The sequence below is a fragment of the Drosophila sechellia genome, chromosome 3L (genome assembly GCF_004382195.2).
Source record: "Drosophila sechellia strain sech25 chromosome 3L, ASM438219v1, whole genome shotgun sequence".
NCBI classification, from domain to species: Eukaryota; Metazoa; Arthropoda; class Insecta; order Diptera; family Drosophilidae; genus Drosophila; species Drosophila sechellia.
The window spans coordinates 21,194,810-21,216,668 of record NC_045951.1 but is presented as its reverse complement, the minus strand read 5'-3'; the positions used below and the strand labels follow the sequence as shown (position 1 = coordinate 21,216,668).

General features: G+C 43.8%; 3 protein-coding genes across 4 annotated transcripts; 1 reads left to right on the top strand and 2 right to left on the bottom strand.

Moving 5' to 3' along the window:
- Nucleotides 1-2,149: 2,149 nt before the first annotated feature.
- Nucleotides 2,150-2,407, bottom strand: LOC6616508. Its single transcript, XM_002040832.2, has one exon. It carries the CDS (start codon nucleotides 2,405-2,407, stop codon nucleotides 2,174-2,176), a length of 234 nt encoding a protein of 77 aa, XP_002040868.1. The 3' UTR covers nucleotides 2,150-2,173.
- On the top strand, nucleotides 2,393-21,447 carry LOC6616506 (beta-1-syntrophin). 2 transcript variants are annotated; one of them, XM_002040830.2, is made up of 8 exons: nucleotides 2,393-2,652; nucleotides 10,651-10,958; nucleotides 11,362-11,846; nucleotides 18,629-18,838; nucleotides 19,022-19,314; nucleotides 19,508-19,702; nucleotides 19,768-20,136; nucleotides 20,189-21,447. In XM_002040830.2, exons 2-8 carry the CDS (start codon nucleotides 10,717-10,719, stop codon nucleotides 20,270-20,272), a joined length of 1,878 nt encoding a protein of 625 aa, XP_002040866.1. In that variant the 5' UTR covers nucleotides 2,393-2,652; nucleotides 10,651-10,716; the 3' UTR covers nucleotides 20,273-21,447. The 2 variants fall into 2 exon arrangements, with proteins under 2 accessions (XP_002040866.1, XP_032574530.1); XM_032718639.1 differs by having other exon boundaries at nucleotides 19,022-19,320.
- LOC6616507 lies at nucleotides 13,986-14,889 on the bottom strand. Its single transcript, XM_002040831.2, has one exon. It carries the CDS (start codon nucleotides 14,860-14,862, stop codon nucleotides 14,053-14,055), a length of 810 nt encoding a protein of 269 aa, XP_002040867.1. The 5' UTR covers nucleotides 14,863-14,889; the 3' UTR covers nucleotides 13,986-14,052.
- Nucleotides 21,448-21,859: the final 412 nt, after the last annotated feature.

The following is a 21,859-nucleotide window of genomic DNA, read 5'->3' as shown; positions in this document are numbered from 1 at the left end:
AATCCCATCAGAAATTACAGTGGGTGCCGAAAACTCCGAAAGTAAAAAAAAATTACGGCCAGGTTACGTACTCCCTGCCACCTGAGCGAAGACAACCGAGTTCGGTTGACCTTTTCCGGCCACGGCAAGTCCTAAAGACTTGCCCCCATGGATCGTCCTTGTTCTCTCCCACGAAGCGCCTCCAGTTATCCTCTTTGACCTTCAGAATGAGCTTTTTGTACTGAGCTGAGATGACCCTCAACTCAGACAAGTTATTGCTCAGCATCGTCGATTGCCCGCGATTGAGCGGTCTGAAGCCGCCGCCTCAGTCTCCTGACCTCTTGGCGTTTAGAATAAAGTTCGGCAGTCCACCAAACTATCTTACTTGCGGTCTTGGGTTGGCTCTTGTTCGGCTGAACTTTGAGACCAACCTCGGCAAACTTCTTGTTCGCGACGACCTTCTTCATCTCGCTCACCGACGGCATCAATCCAGATCCTCGTCCTCCTTCTTCTCCTGATCCTCGTCCAGACCCTCCAGCTTCATCGCCGGCGGGGAGGGCGGCAGGGGCGGGATCAGCAGGGCTGGCTTCCAGGGCTAGGCATGGTCGTTGAGGGTAGCGGGGGGGAGTCGGCCAGAGCAAGACTCTTGGAACTAACTTCCCCCAACGCGTCTGCCTGCGTTGGCGCCGAGCTCGCCGAGATCGCGTCTACGGCTGCCTCGTCTGGACTTCTTCGAGGCACTGCTGGCGCTCTACGTACTCGCGTTGCGGTCGCTCTCCATCGGACTTACTCCGATGGTGGCTCCTCCTTCCGTCGACTCCAACAACCGCGTGCTCACTGACAGGAGATAGTTGCTGTAGTGCTCGAGCTCCACCTATTGGTAGAGTGGCTCAAACAATCCGCCGGTCTGGCAGCACTGAACCGTCCCAAGACACGTACTGTAGCAGTGACAACCACCAATAAGCGTTTCCCGCTATATAAAGTATATAAATATGTATATATTCTTGATCAAGATCAATAGCCGAGTCGATTTAGCCATGTTCTGTTGTCCGTATGAAAGTCGACATCTCAGGAATTATAAAGGCTAGAAGGAATTATAAAAACTATAAGGATGATGGAATGCATTCCGACTAACGATGGAAAAAAATAAAACACGGCTATCTAATCCTGCTCCTCCGCCAACCCCACCAGGTTGGTTAAGTAGCCCCGCATGAGGTCCTGGTCGGGCGGCGCGATGTTCTAGTGTCGGATACAGGTTCTTATAGCCTGCGTGTCGATCGGGCTGAGGGGCACTACATTTTCAGGGTTCTGTCCCGGTTGCAAATAAAATTATGGCGACTATATAAAGTATCGACCTCCCAGTCGGGTTCCCGGTGCTCCTCCTCCTTAATATGTAATACATATTTATAATATATAAAAATATCTATAATAATAACTGCTTACTGCAAAACGAATGTATAGAATTTGCGAATCTTATTTGTCGTGCCATGGTCGCGCGATATTTTAAACATCGATTAGATATCGATAAGGAAAATCGCCTAATCGCTTCTAAAACGCAAGTCCTAGCTTTGTAGCCGTAGGAATAGCTAACGCAAAGACAAAAGAGAAAGCTATACCAGGTACCCGTTACTCAGTGAGTGGGTGTGCGAGGGAGAAATTCAAAATTTTGTTGGTACTATGATCGAAGAACATTAACATCGAAACATTACAAAAATTTCTAAAGTTTTTTAGCACTTGGAAGTAAACTACGTAGGTGGCCAAAAGTATTTACACAACGTGCTTTTTTTTCAATTGTCAACTAATTGAAAAAAAAAAGCTAGTTGGGTATACACTTTTGACCGCCTCTGTATTCAATTTTGATAAAATGTGTAATGTTTTTTATGTTATAAAAAAATATTAATATTATTAACAAACTTTGTGTCTGCAACATCATTGCAACTTTGTCTCAGCAAGAATTTGTCGCAGCAACAAAAGAGAGTAAGCTGCTAAACATTGCTTATCCGCCCCTTATTTTTTGTTAGAGAGGGAGCTTTTCGTGAGAGCCGAGTCTATTTAAGCTCTTGCAAACATTTATTTCTTTTTATACTGAATCTTACCCGCGTTGCTATTGGTTCCCTCTGCGAATATTTGAAAAATACAGCGGAAGTCCTTTATATCCGATACATCGCGGGGTAAAACAACACGCATATCTTATTTAAAATAAAAGTGCGTTTTCGTACGTTTTTTGGATTCGCGACTTAATAACGCCAACGAATTCAGCTTCCCGCTTTTCTAACGGCTTTTCACGAGCGCCGCCGTCGCCGCCGTAGCCACCAAACAAACAATAATAATGAAAAGCGCCAGACAAAAAGCTAAGAGCAAATTGGCCGACCAGTATTGTAGTACGGCATTTGTTAATGTTAAGTGTTGACTTCGGCCGAAGTCGCATCGCGTAAATGTTTGCGTGTCAATTGACCAGGTTTTCTGGGCTCTGAAAAAAGGGAGCCGCCGCGTAGTGTAATAAAATCAAAATAAGTTGAAAGCAAAAAATACCTAATACACACGCACACACTGGATCACGGGAGCGCCACAGTGTGTGTCAGTGAGTGTAGGTGTGTGTTTATGCGCAGGCGCCAATTCGAGTTTCTGAGCATTAATTGCTTTTCGCAAAGTACTTCGCAAGACGATCGAATGGTAGGTGTTGTTAACTGGTTTTCATCGCTATATTCAGTTTTCGGAATATTTTTTTGGATTTTCTTGGATAAGTTTCTTTGTCAACAAAGAGTATGCACCCACGCATCGATGGCTAATACCGCGCTCCTCCCCCAAAACACCACCCGCACATTTACTACGCGCGCTTTGCCGGAAAGCTCCGTCTCTGCGACGGCGTAAGCTTTTTCTTTCATTCAAGTCGCCGCTGCTGCAGTCGTTGCCGTTATGCTGTGTGAAAGTTAATTCCGTTTACTATCGGCATTCATCATCATCGCCACCCACCTACTCAAACCACCCATACTCCGCACTTTTTACCGGCTTTTTGTGCTAAGCATTTAAGCGGTAATTGACATGCATTCGCCGATATGTGTTGACAGATAACCACTGCTATCATTTGTTGTTGCCATTTGCCCTTTTCCTTTTCCTTTAAAAGTGGGAGTGTGCGGTTCAGAGGGGTGGGGATTACTAGTAACAAGGGTAGTGCAAGCAGAAGAGCCCAATTTTCATTATCTTGAGTTTAAAGTGTTGCTATTGCGGGCTGAAAGAATTAGACCCTAGAATTTCATTTGTATACTCTGCTTGGGTTTCAAATTTATATAATTTTTGCCATTTTGGAGTACAATAATTATCTTTAGGGCTTTCGCGTTAAATGTGCTTACTGCACTAATAAGACCCATTATAATAAAACCACCATGTGAATCTTTAAAAATCGCACTACCTCATTATGAAAAAGAATCGGTAAAGCACGTTTTTGAGTAAAAGTATTGCATGCCGAAGCATACTGCATATGTATGTAGATAAAGATATGAGGTAACTGACCTCCCTATAAATAAATTACTAAATCATAAGGAAGTTGTGATTTAGGTTTGATGTTGAAGTAGTAAAGCAAGAAGAAAAATATTTACGAAAGTCTCTGAGTCTTTGTTTATTTAAGAAAGTCTTTGCTCGCCTTTAAAATCGAAATATGCCTATATGGGGCTAACAAATTGGACTAGAAATAAATTCTCTGAAATCCCTTAAACATATGTCAATTTTAAAGGTCTTAGGTAAAGATAAGCGAACTAATTATAAGCGGTACGCTTTCCAGGATCACTTTCATATTCAGCGTAGGAACTACGTTTTTAGAAAAGTGTAATCCGCTTTTTGGCTTAACATTCTCCTGCTTTCTCTAACAGTAAGGAAACCAAATTTCGCCAACTTAATCAGAGCGACGTGCAATTACGTGCATTAGAGCATTTCCACTTGGTCCATCAGCCCCCGGCTCCACAAATCCCCCTTCACCATCTTGTTGGCTGCTTAGTTCCCTTCTTGGCCCGGTTCTTGTTCCATTTGTTTCCGTTACCTTCTGTCATCCCTTGCGCCTTTCAACAGCTCACCGAAGCGACTGAGTGGCGACGGTATCGTCGGGAAATATCGCACTTAAATTGCTCTTAATGAAGCTGCATCACATTTTGCATTTTATAAAAAGGAACACTGAGAAAAGAATCGTATAGGATTACATTGGGTATTGGCTAGACCCCTTTATATTTGCTAGTAGTTTTTTTGAAGCTACAATAAAAGATAAATTATACAATTAGATTTTTTCTACTTTAGTTTACTTTACTTTTTATTTGATTTTTTCACAATAAGGTACAAATTTGCCTCTGTGCTGGCAGTGAATGGAGTGGATTCATTTGTCGGAAGGGTTCAGTGCATTGCCATTTCTTTTTGAACGTGAGGAGATCCACTTGCATTCAACAGACAAATGAGTGAAAATTATGCCAAGACACTGGCAATTAATAAGTGAAGAACGGCAACGTGAGCCTCCGCATTCCCTTTCCCCCTCGAGTGCCGCTTGACGTTTGTCTCTGGCCACCTGCTGTTAGCCGCCCCTTCAGTGATTACAGACACTCCGTACACCTTGTAGCACAGTCCCATTCCCCAGCACCCACTTCACCAGCGATCCCCTTCAATCCGAACGTCTCATTTACATGCTCGCATTGGGAGTGTTGAGTGTTTGCCTACGGCCGTACATAATAATCCCCTGGTCGCTCTGCACTGCACGAAATCAGTTGGTTGCATTGCAACATGCAATCGTGTCGAATTGCCGCTGGGAATCGGGTTGGTACCTTGATTGGTTTTTAATGAGGCTCCCCAGCGCTAGCTGTAATTGATAAAATAAATAATTGATAATTCAATAAAATATTTGGGTATTGTTTGCTTAGCAAAATTTGCATACAAATGAATCTTTGCACGTAGTGTCCAATCCTTAAAGGAAACTCACATTCTTTTCCTAATAAATGCAATCTTATAATCGTTTGCTTATAATTTTAATCACATATGTGCTGTAATATCCGAAACAACTGTTCGGTGCAGTAATGCATATATTCAATTAAGTTTTAGATTGAGCTTTTCTTAGTCTGTACTAAGAACTATCCGAATTATTTGTGAAGCTCCATTTACGTCTAGTTACTAGCAATTGCTATTGGCTTCGGACCACTACAGAAGGTCACCACATAAATGAGCAGACATGAATTGGTTCTGGGATTGAAATTGGCCAAACACCAGAGCTGTGGCCATAAAACCATCGCTCCCCAAAAGTCGATGCACACGCAACCACCTCACAATGGGAAATATGAACACTTTTTCTGGCCAAAATTAATAGCTCGAGGAGCGGAGAACGATATTAGGATAATTTTTTTTTGCATTGGGTTACACTAGCACATATCTTTTATGATACCAAAAATTGTGGGCGTGGATAAAAATAAAATCAAATTAATGAAACAATTCAGCAACATTTTCTGGTTTAGTTCTGCAGAACTAAACATTGGTCAATTATGAATGCAAGCATTTAATATTATCTTAATCGACCGACTTTCATAAAATAGGTTTTGGCCAAAAAAAGGGGTAAATTTCCACATTGTGCACCCCACTGCACACACACACAGACAAAATCCCGCACTCTACAATCGATATAAACGCATTTTCATAATTAATCAATGCTGAATAATTTGTCAGGCGAAGTCGGGTTATGTTGTGGCACTGAGTGCGGTGAAGGGGGAAGGCTAGTCCGTGTGGGCGGTGATGTATGTGCTAATAAGCAAATCTCGGAGGTTTGTTTTGGCTTTTATCGGTCGCAGTGGCGGCTTTGCGGTGAACACATGAAAATCCATCTATCCGAATCCCACACACATGAATGGCAAACTGACAGCATGAGGCCAGGTCAACTGTGAATGCCGCGTTCACACTGGGACACAAAATGGCGGTAGTAAGGGACTATAAATAGGTGTGGAATTGGGGATTAGAGGAACCATTCCATTCATTGTAGCCTCAGTTATAAGTTCAAGGCTAGTGAGCTAAGTTTTGTTTTGGAAATGTCACTTTACTTGCGAAAATCATACATTTACATTATGAACTTTGGCTATTTACTAAACAGCTGGTTGATATATAAATATGACCCCAACGTGTTATGAAATTAAAACAAATATGTTACATACTATATAGTTGTACAGAAAATATTGAATCCGATCAGAGGCAGAATGTAAAGCTTTAGGTTTAATATAAAATTACGTAGAACCCAATACAGCTCGACGTGATTACCGAACTAAATATACTGTGTTAGCTAAGCAACGCTCCAAATGTTTTTTTTTTACTATCAGTTGAGTTCTGGTTCTCACATTACAAAAATAACTAACAATACAAATCTCTAGTAACTAAATGGCTTTTTGGTCCACAGTTCATGTGGGTGATGCTGTCCGTGTGTGCGGCATGTTCTGGGCATTATGTGTATTTAAAGATCATTAGTGCGCAATTTATATGTAGATATTCCGAGTATACGTACGTAAATGCGTATCGATTTCCACCAGTTGAGCGGTCTGAGAGCTTAATGCCAGCAAAACGTGTGGCGGCATTGTTAAGAATGATTAAGAGGCTTCGATGGCATCAGCGGCTAGGAGGTGGAAAAGGTCGAGGGGCGGCAGGCTGTCGAGGCTGGGGAGGTCAAAAGGTCGGGAGGAAAGTGCGCTGGGGCGGTGTCAAGGCCAAGACTTGTGTTCCCCATGTGGGTTTTACCTTAATCGAAGCTAAGCCAAATGTGGGGCCACATGACGAAAAAGGCAGAGGGGTGGGAACGGTGATGAATTGGCTTAAATGACGTTAAATAACCATTAGAAAAGTCCTTAGTTCGGCTATGCACCACCTAGCAATTATATTTACGTAATATTTTGTGAAGGTGAATTGTTTCTTGTATCAAATATCTAGTTATATTATTCCCGAACGCTTATGGCACCTACTGAACTAATAAAGGGTAAAATGCCATCGTTTTAGGTGAGGATTTACTTTCGAAATATTTGAAATATTTGAAATACTACAGTACAGTTACGAAGCACTTTTCAGTTCGTTGGACACAATAGTTTGAAATTGATTTTTCCATTAACATTAAACGATTTTCACCTGGGCTTTTCTCCTCCCATTTTCCCAGGAGCACCAAAGTATGCAATAAAAAATCGCTCCGCATTTTAAACGACCATTCAGCATGGCCTTTCTTTCTCCGCCAACCATCCGCAATATATCGTTGTCAATTTGGCCGATAACGATCAAGATTCCATTAAACGTATAGGAGACCTTTCCGCCATCAACCGGCGCAAAATTTTTGCATACATTTTCCATTTAATCGCAGGAACCTGGATGGTTCGGATAAAAAGAATTTAATGCAGGGTCGCAGCGGGAAAGGATGCGGATTAAATTAATGTGGGGAAACAATGTGAGGGCGCCAGTTGTTTCCACTCGCTCTAATGAAGCAACGTTTGCACACCGACACGCTTACCCACACGCATGCACAGTGACACACACACATCCGCACATCCGAAGAGCGGAGCAAATAGCAAAAATTCCATGGAGCTTCTGCGGCGCGAAAACGAAGCCAGAGTCGACCATAAATATTTTTCGAAATAAATTCTCGTTTACAAATTATGATTTTATGACTTTTTGATGGCCCTGCCACAGGACCCACACTTACGCAATTCTCGCTTACACTCACACACACTTACGCAGGGTAATATATTTCCGCCCGAGAGAAGGAAGGAGTGTGCGGCCGAGGCCGATTCGAAGGAAAAACGCGTTACGTATTTATGGCAATTCCGCATTGGGCTGCTGCCGCTACTGCTTTATGTATCGATACAAAGGACCTCCTTTTTCGCCCATCACCAAGTTTGCGTTAAAAAAATTGGCACAAAAAACAAAGCGAACAAATCGGACAAAAAAGCCAACGCTTGAAGCGGCGCCAAAAAAAGTTATTACACGAAAGCGCGAAAAAATTCTGTTCGAGTTGAATGCAACTTGCATGTGTGTGTGCCTGTTTGGAATGTATGTGCATGGGTTGCAGCAGCTGCTGCCACTTCCCAGCATTTGTGCTCAATTTTTTGGACGATTTTCGCGCTGCCTACTTTTGGGCGCATAATCTATGACCGCCCGGCATTAAATTAGCCAAAGCGCAACATGAAAAAGCGACGTCCGGCGCTTATTAGGCGATGATATGGACTGGGGCTTAAGGGAACTGAGGGCCTGGAGGGGGTCCGATTGCCGGGGTGTTCCGGCTAAAAGGGCGTGACACACATCCTTACAAACAGTCCAGTCTCCTTTGGGCCAAGCCAGCGAGCCACATTTTTTCGGTCTACAGCGGGGTACTTTGTTAATGCTCTCACTGCCGACGTTTTTTCGCAAATTATAAAATATTTATTTTAAATTTATATAGCTTTCTAGCAGTATGCAAATACGTTGAGAACAATGGAAATTGCTAGAATTCTTATTTTTATTATTTGTATAAAACCGAAACCAATACGCTTTACAGTAATTTATGAACTTGGAAATAAATCTATCGGAATCGCGGTAATATTTCAGGAAACTTATTTATTTTGATTATGATTTTATGTATCTATTGTGTTTGGGACGATTTCTTTTTATACTTCTTTAGAGGATATCTGGATTTTAGACAGTTGCAACAATTGTATACATATATATATCAGTATTTATGATCATTACTTAAAAAACTAGTGTCCGTCCGTTTGTTTGCAAAGTTGTTTCCAGTCTATCTTCATGTAATGATATTCTAGCGAGTACAATATAGCTGTTGGAACAGGCTGAAAATAAATTGAAAATTCTAGTTTTTGACCATAAGAACACTCTATATTAGATATATACTGCTTTCTTAATTTATAATTATTTCAGCAGAGGCTATGTATTCCCGTTTATTGTTCGTTTTGAATGCAATGAATGAATGCATTTATTTATTTATTAATTATATTTAGGAAATGCTTTATTCGAATCTAAGAATAATAATTTTGCATAAAATTTCAAGACCTTATAATATAGTTTTACAGTCGCCATATTATAATAATCTAAGTAAATATAATATTATGGTTAAATGTTAATCGGCAATTATACAAAAGTCGGGAAGGGATTTAAAATCTATTCTTAGTTTTTTGAGATCGCCTCAACAGCGCAGGTATAACTTTTGAAAATTCAGATTGCATTTTTTGGACATTAAATTTAAATTTAATGAGAAGCGCATGGTTTAACCCCATTTCATTTCCACTATCACTACCTTACTAGTCTCAGAAGACAGGCCTCGTGCGTCCTTAAAAGGATATATTCATGAACGCCCTCAGTTCGCTTGGGTCTGATTACTTACAATTATGAGCGTGTTGATGACAACTTTGCCAGCGCCCTCGTCCTTCGTCTCAAGCAGTCACACACTTGGAACTTTTTTGTTTTATGAATTTCGCCAAGTCTTCGAAGGGGCCTTGGGCTGCGGCATTGCAATAATAATTACAAATGTTGCACAATAAATTGCAAAGTAAACAGACTTGGTGACAGCAGCACATTCGAAGAGCAGCAGCAGCAGAAGCAGCAGAGCAGGGGCAAAATTACTTCCTGCTGAATCGTAGCGGAAATGTACATACAAATGGCACTCACACAGGCGCAATCACAATCACAGAAACAGGATGTGTCTGACTGGAGCAGTCCTTTTCCGGTTGAGAGCGTGAGCACGAAATCGAATTGGATGCTGGCTTCGCACTCCTCTCCCTGCATTCTGGGGAATCCCCCTGCGTGTCACGATGGCATCTCTGCCAGGACCCCTGCTCCTCGGAGACTGGCAACTTGTCAAATAGAAAATCATAGAAAAAAGTCCCGCGGCGGCGACAAGATGCGTAATTGCAGAACTCCGAGCGGGAAACTGTTGCACTGCGGCCGCCAAGGATGTGAAAGGATGTGGCCGAATGTCGAAGGATGTGTGCTCCAAATGGCACGGGTTTTTGCATTCCCGCCCTCGTTTCGCCACCTCCACTCCTAAAAACACTACTATCTTCTTGACTTGTCGGAGAATGCAATAAATCCTGGACTGGCAAAACAATGACAAATGTCCTCTCTTCCGCTACGCATTTCTGCCTCCGTGTGTGTCATCCGCATGCCGGACATTTAATTTGATATCCGCTTATCGCCAGCCATTCCCCTTAGCCTCTGTCGTCTGCATGTCTAACTGAAGATCCCATGGAGTTCTGATTTTATCTTAGTGGCCCACCTGGGTACGGCAGTAATGTGTGACACAATGACACAAATTTAACTGGTCTATTTCCATTACATTCGTTTAATGACCACAGTAAAAATTGAATCGCTTATCTTCGCAATTAGTGTTATTTGACTTAGCATCCGTTCAACTGTCACAATGTTAATTATGGCCAAATATCAATAAATTTTGCTAAGCCTATATTTTATCAGCCACTGCAAATTAATAAATTTCATATGCAGCAAGAAAGCGTTTTATTGCTATGTTATTTTAAATTTGTGGCTGCAATTAATTGGAATGCCACAAATTGCGGATTTATTAGTATGGGTCACATGAAAAAATACCAATTATTTTGCCTAAACAAAAAATTAACTTATCCATTTTAGAGTCGCATGCAAAGTTTTAGCAATAAACATAATATTTTCTTATCCTTTCAGCCCTTTTAGGCGACTGCCATGTAGAATCACATAACAACAAAGTGCATTTAAAGTAAGAAAGGAATCATGGTGGAATCCTCGAGTCTGGGGAGGACCCCGCCGGCGGCCCAGCAGCCCATTCCGCAGCAGCACTCCCCTTCGCCCTCTGGACTGCGATGCGGCAACATGGAGACGCGTGTTCGCGGCGCCTGGTACCGCGTCCTGGTCACGCTGGAAACGGACTTCCTGGCCGTCAGCCTGGACGAATCCTGTGAGGCGGCGCAGCCATCGAACGATGGACAGTCTACCACCTTGAATGGAACCTTGGGGTGAGTTGCGGTCTATAAGGAACAAAAACGCATGGGACACGATTATTTCAATAACATGTTTGGGTTTTTAAGGTTATTGTTATTGCTTTCAGGACTAAAGGTTTTAATTTAAGAACTCCTCGACGTCATTTAACTAGAAAGATGCAAGTAGCAAACGATTATCGAGTACATAGCACCTGCTTTTGTCTTTAGAAACATTCTAATATTTGTGTTTTTGGGCTGCCAGCACTTCTGTTTCTCATGAAAGATGTTGTTATAGTTGTGGCAACGCAGTAGACTGTAGGTCAATATAAATGAATCATATCCTTAAGACTGCTAAGATCATTGCTGACTATCTATTAACCATTACATACAATGCCAATTTGCGGTAAGCTCAAGATGCAATCATTATTTTTTCCCACAGAAGCAATCACAGTGGCGGAGGAGGCGGTGGCGCAGGCGGTGGTGGCTCAGGTGGAGGTGGCCAGAACGGCACCCTGCCCAGTTCCGCATCGCTACAGGGTATGAATATCCAGGATACAGAGCTAGACGGCTCCGCTAGCAACGACAATGGGGACCGCGATCCTTGCCTGAACAACAACAACAATGCTGGCGACGGCGGCGGTATGGATATGTGCGACGTACCTGACCATGTGGCCAACCAGAAGCGGCATGTGCGGATCATCAAGTCGGACAACAACGGCCTGGGTATCTCCATCAAGGGCGGCCGGGAGAACCGCATGCCCATCCTCATCTCGAAGATCTTCCGGGGCATGGCCGCCGACCAGGCCAAGGGACTCTACGTCGGCGACGCCATCCTGACCGTCAACGGGGAGGAGTTGCGGGACGCCACCCACGACGAGGCGGTGAGGGCCCTCAAGCGGTCCGGTCGAGTGGTGGATCTGGAAGGTGAGTACACAACGATGATACATTTGTTACTCCCCTACCAAAATGTCAAATTGTTATTTGCGTAAAACATTTCGCACACACGAAGCCGGAAAATGGGAAAGGTGGAATGCCGAAAAAGGGGGAGCTTAAAAAACGCGAGTCAAACTAAGAAGTAAACTATGAGTGTCATGGCGAACAGTTGGGCACAGTGGGATAGATTGAGCATATGTAGACATAAAAAAATGATTGTCTTTATTGTTACTAGGAGAAATTATGGCATATGGAACTGCTAAATATTTCTTGGATTTTATTCCATTCCACTCCATTTTATTGATATAAATCCTTGTTTAGCTCAGGCTTAATCGCAGTTCCCTACTACGGACTAGATCCAACTCAAAATGCAGATCCCCCTCAGTGACCATAAATTTGAAGTATGTTTTGTCTGCGCTTGTTTTTGTGATAAATTACGTCTTTAATTTTCCTCTCCCCCATTCTCAAACCAGTACAGATAATCTTTTACAAACTTGTTCAACCGTGATTAATTGACCGACAGTGGGGATTCTTTTTTGTCCTGTTGTCGTGGCACCCGTCCCATTGTGGTGAAGCGAGCTGGAAAGGCGGAACAGAGGGTTTTAGTGCAAATACATACGTGGGATTACTCAGCAAAACATGCGAGTCACTGCCGCAGCCACTGCGACTGCTATTGCCACTGTTGCAGCTGGGTCCTGTTGTAAATCCCCAGCATCCAGCTCCTCTTTTGCCACGAGTCCCCATTTTCCCACCACTCCACTCCTGTTGACTGTTAGCTGTTGACTGCCGCTAGTTGCGCTGGTTTGTTGGCTGGCTGGATGGCTGGTTGGTTGGTTGGTTCGTTGCCTGGTTTGTTTGCCCCGGCTTGGCAATGAGTAATGAGAAAAGTTTTCTTTCCATTTGATCAAATGGCCCAAAAATACATAGCCGCTCCTTGTGGGCGGTACACCAACGCCCATTGGCGTCGAATGGCAAAAAGCGAGTACGATTCTCGTTGAGCAAGGTTGCCATGATGGGCTGCAGGGATGCTGGGATCCTTGCAAGCTACGCACTGCATTCTCAACTGTTTCAGTAGCTGACACGCAGGAGCTGGCAGACATAAATATAGCAAGGGTTTTCTGTGGTGAAGGTGGTGGTTTGCAGCAGATAGAAATCGGAAGCAATTATCAAGGTTTGCAAATCTACAGGAAAAAATAGTGTTTACAAAATCCTTTAGTGTTGGGTGGTTATTAAAAAGCCCTTTTTAACGATTAAAGGAAAAGATACAATTAAAAATTAACGTAAATTAATTTAACTGCAAGAACACATTGGGCTTTGGCAAGTGTTTTGTCACTGCGAACATCCTACATACTCTAAAAAGGGATACACGAGTCCCAGGCCTGATCTAATAACAAGCCAAGTACACAATCACACCAGTACATCATCATCGTAATCATGAAAATGGTCAGGCGAAGCTGGAGCATCGTTTCCTGTTCATCTCCATTGAATTGTGTTTTGCTGCGATCCGCTCGACTCCTGATTCATAACACAATAAACAATAGTACGCATCAATTAGGCGATGTATGGGTGGGATGTCCTTGCGCACACACAAACGCACGCAGTGCCCCGCAAAGCGGCAATCCTAGACACACCTACTTGTGCATCCTGTGGGCGCGACCCAATCACATGCCAAACCATTTGGCATAAACAATGCAATGAGCCGTGCACGAGAATTGTGCTGAAACAACTTCCTCTTCGAAATTATGGGGAAATGGATGTAGTCGGTGCAGGAGTTGGAGTTCCAGTAGGAGTTGTAGTGCGGAAGACCTTTGACTCAGCCAATTCTATTTCTTGGCATACACATTTCCTGGGCAGATGCCACAGTTAAACAGTCGATTTAATTAGTTTATACGAGAAATCCTTTAAACATCTATAGAATTTCCAGCTATATTATATGAAACCGTATATGAAAGATACATATAAAATTCTTCAGTTAAATCAGTGATTTAATAACATTATTAGTCCTTGTATATGAAAATGGGGAAAGTTACTGATCTATTTTGATATTTAAAACAAGTCAGATATTTCACAATTTCTTAGGTAACAACTCGTAAATATTCATAAAATAAGTGCCAAATAACCGCAGAAAAATTCAGTATAAACAATTACGTATATTTTCGTTCAAATAATCCCCATACGTGGACAAGCAAGTGAAGCCCTAAATCCGCCTCAGTCGTTCGCTCCTCAGGCGCTGACGTGGCTGCTCCACGGCAAGAATGAGGCGACCAAACTGTGGTCCCCTGGCGCCCAAGGGCAGCAGGATCAGGCGACCACTGGAGAGCTCGTTGGTCTGCGCCTCCTCCGCCGCCGCCTCCTCTTCAACCAGCTCAACTTGCGACTCCTCCAGATCCAACTCGTTCTCGGTCTCGCTCAGCTCAGGCACTCCGTAGGTGGCGGCGGGTGGTCCATAGGCTCCAGCCGGGGTGACAGCCTTGACCGCCGCCTCCGGCTCATCGTCCTGCGACTCCGTTTGGCCCAGGGCAGGGACATCAGCAACAGGCTGCTCGCCACCAGCAGCAACAGCGCCATCGGCGGCAAAGTCCTCGACGGCATCAAGGGAGGGGGGCTGAAAGTCGCGGGCTGGCTCCTGGGCCACCACCACTACGGTGTCCGGCTCCAGGGGATCCTGCTCTTCAGGGGCTCCGTACGTGTTGGCAGGCGTGCGAAAGGACACTTCCAAATCCGCTTCCGGCTGCTGCTCGGTGGTGCTAAGTGGTTCGGTATTCTCCAGGGTTTCCACTTCGCTGGCAGACGTGGTACTGGTGGTGGTCAGTGGTTCCGTCTCGAGCTTGGGCTGCACTTCACCGGGCAGATTAAAGGGAACCCTAGGGCGGAAGCCAGCTGCCGGATAGGGTGTGGATGAGTACTCCACCTGGCGTTGACTCTTCGGCCGACGCTGTGGCAAGGCGGAAACGGCGGAGAGGGCCAAGAGGCACACGGCCAGAATCAGGATGGGTTGGCTCTTCATGTTGATTGGTGGACGAGTGCTAACTGTTTGTGCCCGGCTGCTGTAGGTGCCTCCTATTTATGCGGGGAGTGCCACCGATGCTCCCATCAGAATTCAGTAACGGTCGCAAGGTCGCCTTCGCCGGGGGTTATGATAACTCACTCGCTCCCAGATGCATAGTACGAATGTGAATTTGTGGAACAACTGACAAACTGGCGATATTCGCGCATTTAAAAACGTATCGTGGCCCATCAAAGCAGCCATCAAGCTCAATGTTAATGTCGCTTTAATATCAACAGCCGACCTGCCCCATCCCGCGCAACTTCAGTTCCATCTCGGGCTGAGCCCTCCAAGACTCACGTCATCGTCTCCAACGTGCCTCGCATGCCGCGCAGCCCAGAGCTCAAGTATGTAGGTATCTGTCCCAGAGTCTGACTCGCATTTAATTTTGGCCAGCGCATGTCCATGCTGAGCTGCTGGTGATTTCGCTGCCTCTCTGCTCTTGTACTCTGTTAATTTAATTTGTTTTAAAATAAAACTTTAAATAATGCAGTAATTGAAATGAATTAAATTTGTTCTGTCAAAAATGAATATATTTCCGAAAATGTACACGTCATCTTTATATGTTATAAATATATTTATTTTTTGCTACTATTTTAAAGCTCACTTACAGACAGTAAACAGCAATGAGTATCCATAGCCATTACCTTTATTTAAGCTGATTTGCATTTACATAATCACTTGTTTGTAGACCCACATCCCCTCGATAAACCAATCCAATCAATTAGCCAATTTACCCCGCTCCATTTCTGTGCCCAGAAATTTGCCTTCGCCACTCGTTTTGCTATTGAATGCGCATTTTGATTTTCGGCTTTCGGCTTGCGGTCGTTTTCATAATTTCGTCGGAGTGGAGTGCTCATTAAATTAAAGTGGCCAAGATCTATAGGCACGCAGAGTGGCGCAAATATAATCACATTTCTAAAGCCCTTGGCCATAAAGGGGCGGCGACAAACGCAGCAGCTCAGAACTGCCCCGCCCCCTTTCCGCCCACCGACTTCGGGCCAGCTCCTGATTCGAACTTCAATTTACAAGTTGGCCAAGTTGTTTGCCAGGCTCCGCTGGCCGCACAACTTTGGCCCGGAGGATTTGCGCACAGGCAGTCTTATTGTAATTTAAATAAGGCGCGGAACGGGCGGAAGTCGGGGGGATCTGCAACTGGGGAACTGGAACTGGATTCCAGCTCCGACTGCCAAATGTCAGCGAGAGATTCCGGAGAATCCGACGGAGGAGGCGACGACAGTTGGCTTTGCTCGCCTTCGCCTCCCAGAAGTCCATTAGCAATGGTTTTTACAGCTTGGCACACATTTACGGACTCACCAACGGAACCCCCAAACCCAAACCCACCAGTTCCACCTCCACCCAAGTGACCCCTACTTAACCAACCTGCGCACTTCCTCGCCAGGAACGCGTGAGATTTTACCCGCAAAAGTTTTGTGCAAAGTTTGTTTTAACGCACGATTTGCCGAATTCCGAATGCCGCCTGCTGTTGATATCATATTCCGACCGGCCACGCCCACTATACGGGCCGCCTCTTTGATTTATGCTTTTGGGTGGCAGCTCTGCCGGATTTTCCGGATTTCCTTTTGTCGGCAAAGGTGTAAAAAAGTTTTTTGGCCTGGCTGTGAATTAAGTGGGATAATGTAGAAAGGGCGAAAAGCGAGAGAGCAGTGTTGAATGACTGCGTTTTGTGTAATATTATTATAGTTTGGATGATCAAGAAAAGCTGAACATGCATGTAATGCAAGGAGCTTAGTAATATATAGCATAGAAAGGACATTATATACTAACCAAAGAGCTAAAGATGGCTAAAAACTTACAAACAACGCCGGGGTTAAATTACAAGTTATATTTTTGGCTATAAAATAATATATTTAATTTATGCTAAGAGACAAGAAAGTGGCAGTGCAATAGATCAAAACTACGAAATTTATTAAAACAAGCTTATTCTGTAATTTGTGGCAACTTTTTGCAGATAAAGAGTATTAATTCTTACAGCTGCATGAGGGGCAATCCAAAATAAAAAACAGAAACTTGCAACTCCAGGCCATTGAAAATAATAGTAAACTTTGCAAAAAGCTAGCACGGATTAAATAAACACTCCCAATAAATAAACATATTTCCTGGGTACTTTCATGAGTTTTTCGTTTGCATTAAAAGCATCTCAAAAATTCGTTTACTCACCATTACAAGTCATATAGACTTAACCCACATGCTAGCAGCACTTCGCAAATCCTTGACTTTAATCTTCAGTGGATTGTTTGTAAAACCCTATTTATTTGAAAAATGTGAGCGAAAATATTCATACTTAAGCAGCTAACAATTGTGGCCTGCGGTGGTTTTCAGACAACTTTTCCATAACTCGTTTGTTTTTCTAGCAACACAGCACACATACACACACTCTCAACTTTATTTACACTTAAATGCAAAAATTTGCACAACTTATTACCGCTGTTATTGTTGTTTTTGCTGTTGCATCTAAACTTTTGCCGCTGGCAGTTAGGTTTTCGTTTGTCGTTTTTGGCTTAGTTTGCTCTGCAGTCCACTTCAAAAAATCCCGCCAGACCATCCGAAACTCCCCTTTTTTCCGCAAAAGCTTCATCACACTTTGCGCCTGCCGTTATGCAACTTTTTTTATATATTTTATTTCTCCGCTGTTTGCCCGTTTGTTTGCCTTCGGTCGCATATTTGTGAGTGCAAATGTTTGCAGAGCTGCAGAAGGCGCGGGAGTTGGGCACTCGCCGTTCCACCTTTCAGAGCACGTAAATGCCGAGCAATTAGCAGGTGGGTGGCCATTGGCCAGGCCCCCTGCCATAGCGCATTACCCATCCGCCGTGTGGCCGTCTGCTCTAATTAGTCGAGCTAAACACACGAATTGAGTCGGACGAACCGCCGCCAACCGGTTGCAACCGTCGGTCGATGGCATTAAGTGTGAAAATTGAATTTCCAAATCACTCGAACGGCAACCGAGGACTACAACAGCAAAAACAACGCCAAAACAGGAACAGCAACGACAACGGCAACAGCAAACGGAAATTGTGCAAATGTTGTGGGCGGAATCCTGAGCATATCAAGTGGGCCGGGATATGGCTTGGGACTTTTCCAGCTAGATATGCGACCCGGGGTGGGGAAACTTGGAAAATGCTCCCTTCCATCACCGCCATAGCACCTGGCATCGTCAGCACCATTTGCATAGTAGTTGCACAGTGGTCTACTCTCTAATGAATACAGCAGAATACAGTAAAACACATCCCATTGTAATTCCTAATTACTTTCGAAATATAGCAACAAAAATTGTCGTTGGTATCCACTTCTCATTGGTTATTTTATTTAAAATATATGACTGCTCTATTGTATTTAGTTTTTAAGGAACTCGAGGTAGACATAAGTTAAGTACTAAATCATAAAACTGTGCCCACGGTTCCCAAGCGTTTGACTGTAGCCGGGGGAGACTTTGGGTGTGCAAATCGAATAAAAATGGAGCGGAAACTCTAATGAATTTATGCCGCAGCGTTTGCCAAGACTTCCGCAGCAACAACAGTAAGAGCAGAACCAGCGAAGAAGGCTCTAACTGCGGCTGATTGAATGCTGTGAGTGCATTTGCGAGTGTTTTGCTGATGACACTGTGCCCCTCACCAAACATCCCGTCCGGCATCCATATTCATGCGATAGCGTTTGATTTGCACTGATGTTTATGTCCCCGGTTGGTTTCCTCCTCTGTGCTTTGCAGTTAAATTCCTGCGCGAAGTGACGCCCTACTTTCGGAAGGCGAGCATCATCTCGGAAGTGGGTTGGGAGCTCCAGCGGGCCTTCCTCTGTCCGCTGGGACCGGGCGTACCCACGTCGCCGCCCGCACCCAAGACGACACCCCGGGCGGATACGCGATACATCCCGCTGCAGCTGACGCATCTGGCCAGGAATCTCAAATACATCGACCCGGGTAATTAGAGATATGTCAGAGATTTATTTAAGAAATGTACAGCATGCTAATTCTTATGATAATATGCAAGTGCACAAAATTGGAGAACGAAGCGATCATAAAGTTAAAGATATAAAACCCTGATAGGTTTAATTGAATATCCATTAGTACTCGAAGCTAATCATTCATCTTTCTCCGCGTTAGAAAACCGGTGCTTCGAGTTGCATTCGCCGGACGGAGTGCACTCCTGCATCCTGCGGGCAGCGGACTCGGCGGAGGCCCTGGTCTGGTTCAACGCCCTCCACTCGGCGATGGGCACCAGCACGCAGCGCGCTTTGGCCGAGGCCAATCGGGCGCTGACCAACCTCATCGGCGAACTGAAGCACATTGGATGGCTGAGCAAGCGGATGAGTAGCGGAGGAAGTTCTGGGAGCGCCGGTGGCGGAGCGGCTAGCGGAGGCAGCGGCACCTCGAACAGCGGTGTAGCCGGCGAGTTGGTAAGTGTAAGTTGACCCAACATCCCAATAAGAGTAACTTAGTAACTTACATAAGCTTATTCTTAAAAATAGAAACATTGCATGATAAAAAAATTATCAATCTCGCTTTCTTTCTTTCATATCTAAAACATATGCTCTACCCAACTATTTGAAAAGCAGCTAGTTCTAAGGTGTAACTTTCTTCTATCAACAGCCCAGCGGTCGTTCCAGTTCCGAGAGCTCTGATGAGAGTGACAAGTGGCTGCCCATATTCGTGGCGGTTACGGAGCGTGAGTTCCGCATATACGAGAGTGCTCCCTGGTCGGTGGAGGCCTGGAGTCGGCCCCTGGAAATCTACGCCCTGGCCACAACGCGTCTGGCAGGAGCCGGCAACAATTCCTCCCTGAACGTGAGTATATAACTGACATCGGAACAGACCAAATATTATACTCGTTGCCATTGAATCGCTTGCAGGGCCAGCAGACCACGGTGTTCTGCGTCCGATGCGGCACCGCACGCGGGGTGCTCGTCTACTGGCTCCGCTCAGAGACGCACCGGGACATGGCCGCCTGGGCCAGGTCCCTCGTCCAGGGCTCCCACCAGGCGGTCAACTACCAGAGGGAGTTCTCCTTCCGCTGCCTGTTCCAGGGCCGGCAGTGTCAATTGGTTGTGCACATAAACCGAGGCTTCTTTCTGTACGACTGCGGTGGATTCGCTCCAACTACTCCGACGGTGGCCACCGCCAAGACGCAGCTGTGGCAGTTCGCCTTCGACAAGCTGAAGGGTTCCGCGGATGATGGCGCCAGGATGTTGTATTTGGACTTTGGCGAGGACGGAGAGATTGTGAGTGCGTCCGAAAGGAGGAAAATTTTAGTTAATCGCGATCTAATTGCAGGAACTGGACATGGAGTGCTGTCCCAAGCCGGTTGTCTTCGTCGTGCACAATTGCCTGTCGGCCAAGGTTCACAATATCGCCTAGGACGAGGTTGAATTGGAAAGGCAGTCTGATAACTGTTGATGTTTTGGGTGTAATGGATGTGAATTTGCACTAGGTATAACGCTACTGTGCATATTGTTTAAACATATTATTTAGTTATTAGATTGTTCAACGAAAGAGTATTATTACTTAGTTTATATGTTCATAGTTTGTTCTTTTAGGCAATTAACATATCTGAAGACATTTATAAATCACAATAATTGTTACCTGTCAATTAATCCAGATTTAATCAAGATTCTCGCATTAGGCGATACATTTTGCAAACCTCATTTGTAGATCAGCCTAAAAGACGATCGCAAAATATTATGATTCTGTTCGAATTGAAGCTTCTGTTTTGCCTAAAATATTAACATTTACAAGAGTAAGGCCTACCAAAATTACTACTTAGTTAACTTAGCAAAGAAAGTATTAGATAGTGGTAGATGAGTGAGCATTTCGCGCTTCCTGGTGGGTTGGGAAATGGATTAGTTGGATAGGATTAGTTGGAAGACGAATGCAGAAAAAGAAAAGTCGATTTTTTGAAAATAAAAAACATGAAGCACAAACCAAAAACCGAAAGTAAAGACAAGTAAGACAAAACAAACAACTTTATGTAACTTGTAAGTAGACGTAAACTCGTTTTATACGTGTGTCATTTACACAGGTTACCTTCTAAAGTGAAATCGAAAAACGAAATCTAATTCTATGAACTCCACAACATTTGCATAAACGTTGAACAATAATTATTGTAATTGTACTTAACTAATTGTATCTTGAATCTTGTATCTAAACGAAGCACACATATCTCGAGGCCCCGTCATTGGCGTCAATATCGAGCGTTGATTAGGCTCCCAACTAAACTAAACTAAATATAAAATCAGATAGTTACCTAAAAGATACGAGTATATCCAGGCCATTTCGCAATTTTTCCCCACTCTTCATGTACAAGCCATCGATCATATGCAATTATTATACATTTATATCTACATATAACACGACACATACTCATTTTATGAAATTAGAAATTTCGTTATAGACACAAACACACGAAAGAAGAACAACAAAAGTAATGCAAGTAATGACAGAAGTCAATAAGATAATAACAAAGTATAAGACGTACAATATTTTTAACGTAAGTAGTGTTGAATCTTCTATAATAAACTTATATATAAATACTATCAACTATATCGGACTCGTGTTTGTATTTAAATGGAGGATGCGAAATGGGATTTATGATCCCTGCCAAAACTGAATTGATTGCATGCGATTATTTGATGGGTTACAGAGTACGCAAGTTGTGATAATACGGAATAAGATTCACAAAAAAACGATTCGGTTAGAATGACCTAACTTTGACAAGAACCAACCGCAGGAATCCAATTAAAATATGCCAAATGCAATTACTCGAAGTTAACCCTTCAACGAATGTTGTGCATTCTATGCCTTCACACATTTCTCTGGGTCAGCAGGCAATCAATGAACTTGTAGCCTGTTGCCATTGTTGTTGTCCCAAGACACATTTATTTCCTCCTGTGAGTATGTGTGTTTATATGCATTTATTTTCAATTTTATCATTTCCCATTTAGACGA